The sequence below is a fragment of the Calypte anna genome, chromosome 14 (assembly GCF_003957555.1).
Source record: "Calypte anna isolate BGI_N300 chromosome 14, bCalAnn1_v1.p, whole genome shotgun sequence".
Classification (NCBI taxonomy): domain Eukaryota; kingdom Metazoa; phylum Chordata; class Aves; order Apodiformes; family Trochilidae; genus Calypte; species Calypte anna.
The window spans coordinates 1096763-1106098 of NC_044260.1; the positions used below are offsets into that span (position 1 = coordinate 1096763).

Here is a 9336-nt window from a genome sequence, read left to right on the forward strand (position 1 = left end):
TCTTTTTGCAGGTGCCAAACCAGCTGCTTCCGTTGACCCTTGGGCAGCACCAGCAGGATCCACAGCTCAACCTCTGTCCAAAAATGTTGACCCTTGGGCTCCTGCTCAGCCATCTTCTACTGCAGCAAAGTCTTCTGTGGATCCCTGGGGACCAGCACCTGCAAACAAACCCCTCTCTAGTTCTGGTGAGAAACCCTCTCATCCCATATCCATATTATTTGACTAATAAATGTGAAATCCAAATGGTTTTCTTGCTTTGCTTGGTTAAAAGAAGCTGTGTGCTGAACAGTTTGCATTACTGGTCTGTAAAATAAATGGGAGCTGTAATAGCTAGCAGCAAAAAGTGCTTCAGATGTAATTATTCTGACTTAGAGCACTGAATTTGTGTTGCTTTGTGCTCTGACCCTTCTACATTATTTATTGGTATGTGTGGATGCATGCTGAGCACTTAATGACTGCTGCTGCTGTTCTGTTTTTAAATGGATTTTATCTTTAATTAGACAAGGACGTAATTTCTGGAAATGAATGATACTCTAATTTTACCTTTCATCATGATAAATGGCTGTGCAGATGGATGTCTCTGCAGACGTAGATTGACAGGTTGAGCAGCTCCATGCTCTGAGAGACTTTTAGAGGTGCAAATGAGGGTTTATTACTTCAGACTGAGAGTGTGAAAGCTGTCCCTAGCCCTGTGTGGCAAGATGCAGAAGGCGTGGATGTAATTGTCTTTCCATGCTCTGTAACTAATGCAGCCTTGATGAATCTTGGTGCCTGGCATTTTCTTGTTGGCATCATGGCTAAATGCATCCTAAATGCATTTGCTGCTTGTACATTCACCTCAGTAAACAAAGGAGTCTCTAGCTGAGCACTGCAAGAAGTTGTTTAATCTGCTTTTCAGTGGGCAAAGGGCAATAACTGGATCATTGTGAGAATGATTCTGTAACTCTGGTGTTACAGGAAGGGAGTGTTGTTGGGATACATAACCTTGTTCTCTTGGGGCTTTCTCTTTTTGTGCTTTTCACGAGCAAAGTCCATGCCTTCATTTGCTGGAAATGTGTTAAGATTAGAACTAAACTAAGAAATTTCAACTAATACACACCCAAAAACCCCCCCCGAACTTTAAACCTTTTCAGGAGTGAGATTGCTGTTCATTTAGGTGTGGTTTTTCTTCCTCCATTTTGAGGTAAGGGTGTGTCCAGATTTTGAAAATGTTTTTTATTTGTTGCAAACTGTGGGCAAGTTCTGGTGCTTTAGCTAACAGGGCTTTGCCATCTCTACATGCCCTAGATAACCTTTTCTGTTGCATTTCTGCTCCTTTTAGCTTTGGAAGCGTGAATCAATCACTTAAGTTATAGCAATGATACATTTTGGGGCTGCACTCAGAAGTGTGTTTTACTTGAGGGCTGATTAACAACACACTTTATAGTTTAGGCTGGAAATTTACTGCTGTTCTCTTCTGCCTATGCACCTCTCTACTGCAGACAGTAAAACCCAGCATGCTAAGGTGTGCTTTCTCTTCTGATTTAAAAGCAGATCATTCTGAGTTTTTTAAATTTTCTGACATTATCCTGGTCCTGGGGAAGAGTAGGAGCACCCAAGCTGATCTGAACTGCTGCCCTGGAACCTGACAGAGTGGCTTCTTGGTAACAAGGATGGGTTAGAAACTCCTATCAGTGGGATCAGGAGTGTGATGCAACAGAAGATCTGTTAATGACAGGGCTGTCTTGTTGTTTTGAACAGGAAGTACATCTTTTGACCTCTTCAGTAATTTGAATGGTACAGTTAAAGATGATTTTTCTGAATTTGACACACTTCGAACTTCCAAAAAGCCAGGTATGAATCAAATTCTTAGCATGTGGACAGTCTGGGTGGTAGTCTCAGTAACAAATGTCTCTATTCTTAAGTTTTATTAAAAAAAAAATAAAATTTACTTTCAATATAAAGCTGGTGATAATGCAGCAGTAGAAGCTTGTTGGTGACATTTTGGCCTGTGCATGAATTTATGGGGAATGGGCCTTTGGCACTGTAAGCCATAGAACTTCACTCTGTAATCTTTTGCTGCATTGACCCAGAAATTTGTTTTACTTCTAAATTTAGAGTATTCAGCATGTTTGGAGCACGGCTCGTGTTCAGAGAGGCAAACAGACCAATGTTGACTGAATTCTTCCAGTCTGTAAATTCTAGCATGTAACAATAATAGGAAGATGAGAAAACACACATCTATGAATACTTCTGTTTTCTGTAGCCTGGAGTCACTGAAATGAAAACTGCCAGACCTCAAGGTGTAAACACTTTGACACTGTGTGCTTTCAGGATGATTCTGCCTGAAAGAGTAGTGAGTAATTCAAAGCTTGGGTAGGCTTTTTGAACAGGAAAGAGGAAACCTGGGTGACACCTAGCTAGGAGGGGTGTAGCACTGGAGTGGTGGAAGGGTAGAAGCCAAGATTTTGGAGTAGTTTTTCCTTGGAGACTTCCATCTGCTGCAGTGTAGTTGTGAGAGCATTGTCCAGGGCAGTTCAGGGAGCACCTTCAGTAGATCACTGCAACTCTTAACTTCAGCTGCTTCATGCTCTTCTCAAGAACGTTTATCTGCTTGCATGCTGTAAGGGTGTAACGCACTGAAGCATTGAAATCTGACTAATACAAACATTTAGATTTTAAAACATTTCTGTTATCAGAGACTTCAGGGTTTTCTTTGTTTGACTGTAGATTAATGAGATAAGTTTTGTTTTTCTCTTTGTGTTGTTTCAGCTGAATCAGGTTCCACTTTGCCATCTCAGCATAGCGGTACCACAAGTCCCGATCTCTTTGATTCCCAGCACTCCAGCATGACATCAGGCAAACAAAGTGCAGCTCGGAAAACCCCCGAGTCCTTTTTGGGCCCCAACGCTGCTTTGGTGAACCTGGACTCACTGGTGTCCAAGCCACCACAACCTGTTACTTCACTGAATCCATTCTTGGCACCAGGTCTGTTTCCACACATTCCTTCAGTTTTCTATTTCAGCTTTCCCTTCCTCTAGGAGAACTCTGCACAACTCAGTCCTGTTTGATTTTTGTGGGGTTGTTTTTCTTGACTACTTCAGCCAGCAGGAAAGTGAGGTTTCAAAGTGTAGTGCTGGACACTGAGAGAGCAGACTTTCTGCCCCTCCATCTGATGCAGATCTGCTGGTTTAGCTTTGTTCAAGCATTTTTTTCTCCCACTTTTTCCCTTGCTGTCTCAAAATGATAGACCTTGGGTTGAGCTGAACAGTTGTAACTCAGCAGCATCATTTAGTGGCTGCTGGTTAGGCTGTCTTTAGGCTAGTGTGATAAACCAGTTCTGATCAAAACCCCCACACTCTCACTGTATTTTGCACAAAAGAGGCTTTTGGAGTTTTCCTGCAGGTTGGCCCCTGCTGGAAGTGTGGCTTCACTTACAGCAGACTTAGATGGTGACACAAAAAACCTGGAAGACAAATGTATTTTTTTAAAAGCTATTGGTATGCACTGAAATTTCTGTGTGACAGTAATATGGTGAAGCACTTTTAAATGCTCCTGCAGCATTTATTTTCTTCAATGGAAAAAAAAAAAAAAAAAAGACAATTTATTAAATTTCTTGGGTAGGAAAAAACCAGTAATTCTGAACAGCCTTGGCAGTGTTTAGCAAGAGGAAGTCTGTGTGTCTGCCATTACTGGTTACTCCAAAAAGTTTATAAGGGGTCACTGGGCCATGCAAATAGCACTCTGCATGTATGGTAAAATGAATTTGTAGTGCTGGCAGCAGTCCAGACAACCTCAAACGCTGGGAAAGTTATTCCCTGCTTTTTCTAGCACTGCTGTAGTTCGGAAACAACTTGTTTACTTTATGAATTCTTGTCAAAACTCGGTGCCAGAAGCATGTACAGCTTCTAAATGGAGCTGACTGGATGAGATCTTGAAGCCAGGGCACAAATGTGCAGTAGCCAGTCTGCATTAAAGGAGTACAGAGAGCCTGCAGTTCTCTTCTGTAATGCAGATTTTAAGTAGCATTTAACAAAAAAAAAAAGCAAAAAACAAAAAACAAAAAAAAGCAAAAAAAAAACCAACCCCAAACAAACAAGAAACCCAACAAATTAGTAAGCTCTAGATGGTTAGGCATGTTCCAACCAACCAAATTGAGAACCTGTGCCTCCAGTGACTGCTCTCAGAAGGGGAAACTTGCTCAGCAAAGGGATGTTTTATGGCATTGGTAGGTTCAAGGAGACAGACTGTAGTTGTGCACCAGTGCAGCCCTAGGTTACTGAATGGCATCCATGCAGGTTTCTCTGTTGTGTTCTTTGGGGTTGGGATTATGTGGGGATGGACAGGAAATTCCTTCTTTGCTAGCCAAGACAATCTCCAAAACCTTATATTGGTGGAGCTGCCATCTCTTCCCCTCTTCCTTCCCCCTTCTCTCGAAACCAGGAGCTGCTACAGCACCAACTCCAATCAACCCTTTCCAAGTTATTCAGCCTCAGCCACTCACTCTGAACCAGATGAGAGCCAGTCCTGTGATGGGAACCAGCCCTTCCTTCAGCGCCGTGCCACCGATCAGCATGGAGCCAATACCTCTGTCTTCCGTGGCCCCAGTACCTGTGGGAATGGCACCCATCCCAGCCATGGGCACTGTGGCCCCTATAACACGGATGGGCCAGGGGCTGAACGTGAGCATTGCAGGATCAATGACCCAACCTCTTCACAGTACGGGAATCCCTCCCTCAGCATCCCAGTCTACAAGTACAACTAACCCTTTTCTCCTATAAAGACCCAATTAAAGGAACTTTCTTTTCATAGTGTTTCCAGGCTGAAGTCTTTACAGCGAAACAAACGTGGCCTGTGTGGACTGAAGGGTGTGTGAGAGACTTGGAAGTAGATTTGCAGTTTACAGTTATGATCTTTGAAGAGTTGTCTCTACTTACCAGTTAATCTAAATCTAGTCTTTGCTACAGATGGTACCTTACTTTGGCTTGTTGAGCATTATGTGAAATGTTCAGACTTTTCACCAAAGTTAGATTCTGCCCATTTTGTTACTTTGTTAATCATTTCAATACACTTTTTAGGGAGAACCTGCCATTTTAAACTGCGTTGGCTATTTTGTAGATGTCAGATGGTGTGCTGGATCCTGAAATTACTATTTACCTGCATCTGTCACTTCCTATGCCCATATGATAAACCTGAGATTCAGAGTGCTAGTGAATGTTTTGCACATAACTATACACAGTTCTAGACTGTTGGTTCACCCATAGTCCTTACTCTTAGAAGAGAACAATTTGGAGGGCCCAGGTGGCTGGTTTTTTATGCATTAAACATTGCAACGCAGAATCGCACTGCTTTCCTCTCAGAGGTGTGACTGAGAAAGCAAGCTTGTCTCAAAAGGAAACAAAGCAGACAACAAAACAAAACAAAACAAAACCACCCCAAGAACATTCTCAAGTTGTCAAGTATAATGTGTGCTGTTGTATGCAGTGTTGAATTTGTACACTACTCTCTAAGGACTCCTGAGGAACTCTCTGTGAGTGGCATGCTGCACTCGTGCTGGGTGAGTGTCCTGCTCTGTGCTTGTCCAGTACCAGCTTCGTTTGGAAGTTATGTGTATTTTGTTTTTATTTGACTTACAATGTGAGTTGAAAGAAAAAAAAGAAAAAAAAGAAAAAAAAAAAAAAAAAGAAATACAGTGGGACAACTTTGAATTCAGTTTCACCGGGGCAAGCTTTAAAACTAATTCAGGCTTAACCTTGCTATATGCAGTTACTCTTGTATACTTTTGCACATATTTTGTTTAGTACAGTTTCATATTTGAGTTTGCAGAGTTACCTAATAGTCCTTTTTTTGCTAATTTTTATAATGTGGTTCTTATTTAACTGTCTGGTTTTGATAGATTTATCAAGTCTGGCTGAAAAATTAAGATATTGGCGAATGTCATTTTTATGGTTTTAATGCCCTCTTTATTTATGGTTTTAGCTCTTTGTTTCTGTAAAGAGAGTTTAAAAGGGAAGATTAACACTAAACTATTTACTTTTAAATGAAGTATTCATAATGCAAATCGAACACAAATCCTCGTGACTAGTTATTTTTAGATGACTTGAATTTGAGCATAACGTGATTTAAGACTACATTAAAAAGAGAAAACACTAAAGTTGCCTTTCCCTTGATTTGTTCCCATTTCCTGAGTCCCAAAACAGACAGACCTGTAGCCTTTGTGAAGAGACCAGAAGAGAGGTGTTGTTCTTTTTTTTTTTTTTTTTTTTCCTTGTAATACTTCTCGAGATGTTTAAAAACTTTCAATGTACAATGACTCATTAATTTTATTGACTAATTTTCTTTTCTTAATGAAAGGTGCACTCCATATTAATAACTGATCCCATTTACAGCTGTTAATTGTAAGCTGAACTGTACATTTTAACTTGCATGTCTGGACTCATCAGCACTAAACCACGCTCAGGTTTCAGCCAGGGTTTCTGGTGGGGACCTGGCCTTGGCAAAGACAGCAACGTTTGAGCTCTGCTTTCCTGAGAAAACTTCTGCAGAGCATGTGGAAAGGGATGTCCCTGTGCTTGCTCCTGCCTCCAGGGCATCTCTCTGAATGAACTGATGCATCTTGGTGACCTTTCCCTAATTAGAAGAAAGTGGGGTGGGGGGGGGGAAAAACCAACCAACCCAACAAAGAAGCTGAAAGAAGTTGCCAGAGTCGTGTGTTCTGATGTGGTGATGCTGCGTGGGGCTGTGCCACAGGAGAGAGGGGCTGCCTAACATGGGAGGGTCTGCGTTCTACCTTTTGGTGGGTAGGGGAGGCTGAAAGACTATCAAATCTAGGGTACAATCACAGATTTTAGCTGTGTAGGTCAGTGTAGCTCTATTAGTATACGGAATGCTAAATGTGTGGATGTTTCTCTGCAGATTGTTCTGTCCTCTTGAATACTCTTGAGTTTGCAAGTAGGATTCATCTGCTCTTGTTTCTATATAGGAGGAAGGAGAATTGATGTCCACACCCAGTATGTCTTTAAGAAAACAAAACATTCATGTTGCCTTTCAGAGTAAGGAAAAATACTTTACTTTTTTGTTGTTGTTGAAGTTATTGAAAAGTGTAGACCAGGAAGGGTGTGATCCTTGCAGATGGGGGGGGGGGGGGGGATGGTGAAAAGTGCTTTCCAATTGATCTGTGGCAAGATTTATCATTATTTTTTCCAATTTAATTTTGTCAGCAGTGGAACTGAGGTCGCTTGATGGTTTGTTTGTTTTTTTTTTTTTCCCCTGAGTCTGTCACCTAAATACATTTGCAACAGTTAAGTGGGGCATTGTCAGTTCAACCAAAAAGTTCTGACTGCGTCCTCTGGTTTATCACTAGGTAACTGGTTTTAGAGGCAAGATTGGGGTGAGAGTAAGTATTTAAAAGAGGTGAAGCCATCTACAGTTCAGAGTCACAACCTGTCACCAGGGATTGATAAACATGGTGCTGTTGGTCTGGTAGGAAGCCCTAAGCTTAATGAAACTGCTGAATGGCAAATTGTTGGTTTTTTCCAAGCCACTTCTGTAAGAGCTGTAGTACTTTTACATGATATATATATATATATAAATAGACATATATCGCACAATAAAGGATGGTGTGGCACTCTGAAGAGCAATCAGCCCAACCCCTGGGGCTGTCAAGCATCAGGATACGGAGTTACTGTGCCAAGAGGCCCAGCCTGACACGGGGGGGGGTTGTGGCAGGAGCTGAGTTGAAGATAATAAGCAGCAGGTTTGGTAAATCTCCTTGGTTCCTGGGCTGGGAACGAGCCCCTGGCTCCAGCTGGAGCAGTGAGGCTGGACAGGGATTGCTGTCCCAGCCCCAGGTGAAGCTTCAGTTGTGTCCAGAGTGGTAAAAACTCATTCCTTGATAATTTATCTGCTCTCCAGAATAATTCTTCCTCCCTCCTCACCCTCCCACTGTTCTTTTTTTCTTTTTTTTCCATGGAGGACGTGTGTGTATCCGATCACATCTGCTCTGGCATGTTTCTCCAAATGTATTTTCCCTCTTCCCCTTCTTTTCTCACTTGCAAATCTTAAAAAGTGCTTTTGATTTTTAAAATGTTAGTAATCCCAAAATAGCCTTACTGGTCAAATTGACCAAAGATAAAGTGTTAAATAAATATTTTGTAAAAAAAAAAATTAAAAAAAAAAAATCTTGGCATAATTTTAAACCCAAAATAAGCTCAGTTATTTATTCAGTTTTATACTATACAGAAACTTAAACTACACTGAGGGGACAGAGAAGGAAAACCATGGTGGGCTGTGGTGTTTACAGTCTATTTGAAGTCCCGTAGCTAAGACAACTATTGTTATCCATCTTCCCTTTTGCTGTTACAGTTTCTAACGTGTACTGTATGTATTAATATTGCACAAATTGTGGAGAAATATATGGTTTATTTTTCACAGCAGAATCTCACAAGACTCGCTTCCTTTACAAGTGTTACAATTTAAATATTTACCAAACTGTTTTCATAATACTGGGAGCCGGCTGCTTTTTATGAATTTGTGCTGACTATTGACATTATTTACTGTATAAATAATTTATCATTTGTACTATTGTATCATAATACCTGTATCTTTGTGTCATTTTTCCCAAGCCGATGTCACAAGCGTGATATTTAATAATGCCATCAGAACAGTGGAAAGACAAAGGGGTTTGTAGGTGACTGGTCAGAATTAAAATTGTATTGCTTATATTCCAGCCGTGTTGCTTTGTCCAGACTCTGCATAGTGGTTATGATCCCATTCAAAAAACAAACAAACAAAAAGAGCACCAAAACCTCTTGCTGCCATCGTTTAATTTTCAAGTCAGTTGATGGTTTGGTTGAGGTGCTTGAAGGTGTGTGCTCCAAGTCCAAGGTGCCAGGAGAAATCTGACTGTTCCTGAGAGTGATGCTTCTTGTGTCTTGTAGATGTGGTTTCTTGGATGCTTTCCTCACTTCCCTGGGGCAGGGCTGTTCTTGCTGGGAGAAAGGAGGCTTTCTTATGGATCCCTGAAATCAGAGTCAGTTGAGACCCTGCTAACTCAATAAAACTGAAGACTCGTTGTGTTGCAGGTGGCTGAATTGCTTCTTTAAACCACGTTACACTTTAAATAATGGCACTTTTGGGGGGATGATCAACTCCTGGCTTTACTGGAGGCTTTTGTGTTTCTGTCCAGACAAGAGTCTGGGGGAAGGTGTGACTTTTAAAGCCATTGCTCATGGAATAAGGATTGGGGAACTGACAAAACTGTCCCTGGGAGCCCTCACCACTTCTCATTTTTGCAGTGGTTGAGTCTTGCCCTTCCTGCAGCCTTGGCTCTGCCCCGTGGGTCCAGTGGGCTTGCAG

At 41.5% G+C, this 9336-nt stretch overlaps 1 protein-coding gene across 6 annotated transcripts in view; it reads left to right on the forward strand.

Moving 5' to 3' along the window:
- EPN2 (epsin 2) overlaps nt 1-9061 on the forward strand; it is a 43526-nt gene extending 34465 nt beyond the window's left edge. For 3 of the 6 annotated variants that reach the window (XM_030459550.1, XM_030459554.1, XM_030459556.1), the window contains 4 exons: nt 12-185; nt 1741-1833; nt 2752-2967; nt 4423-9061. In XM_030459550.1, coding sequence (XP_030315410.1) covers nt 12-185; nt 1741-1833; nt 2752-2967; nt 4423-4760 — 821 coding nt within the window. In that variant the 3' untranslated portion in view covers nt 4761-9061. The remainder of the gene's footprint in view (nt 1-11; nt 186-1740; nt 1834-2751; nt 2968-4422) is intronic. The other 3 variants (XM_030459551.1, XM_030459553.1, XM_030459555.1) reach the window with 3 other exon arrangements.
- The last annotated feature ends 275 nt before the right edge of the window (nt 9062-9336 follow it).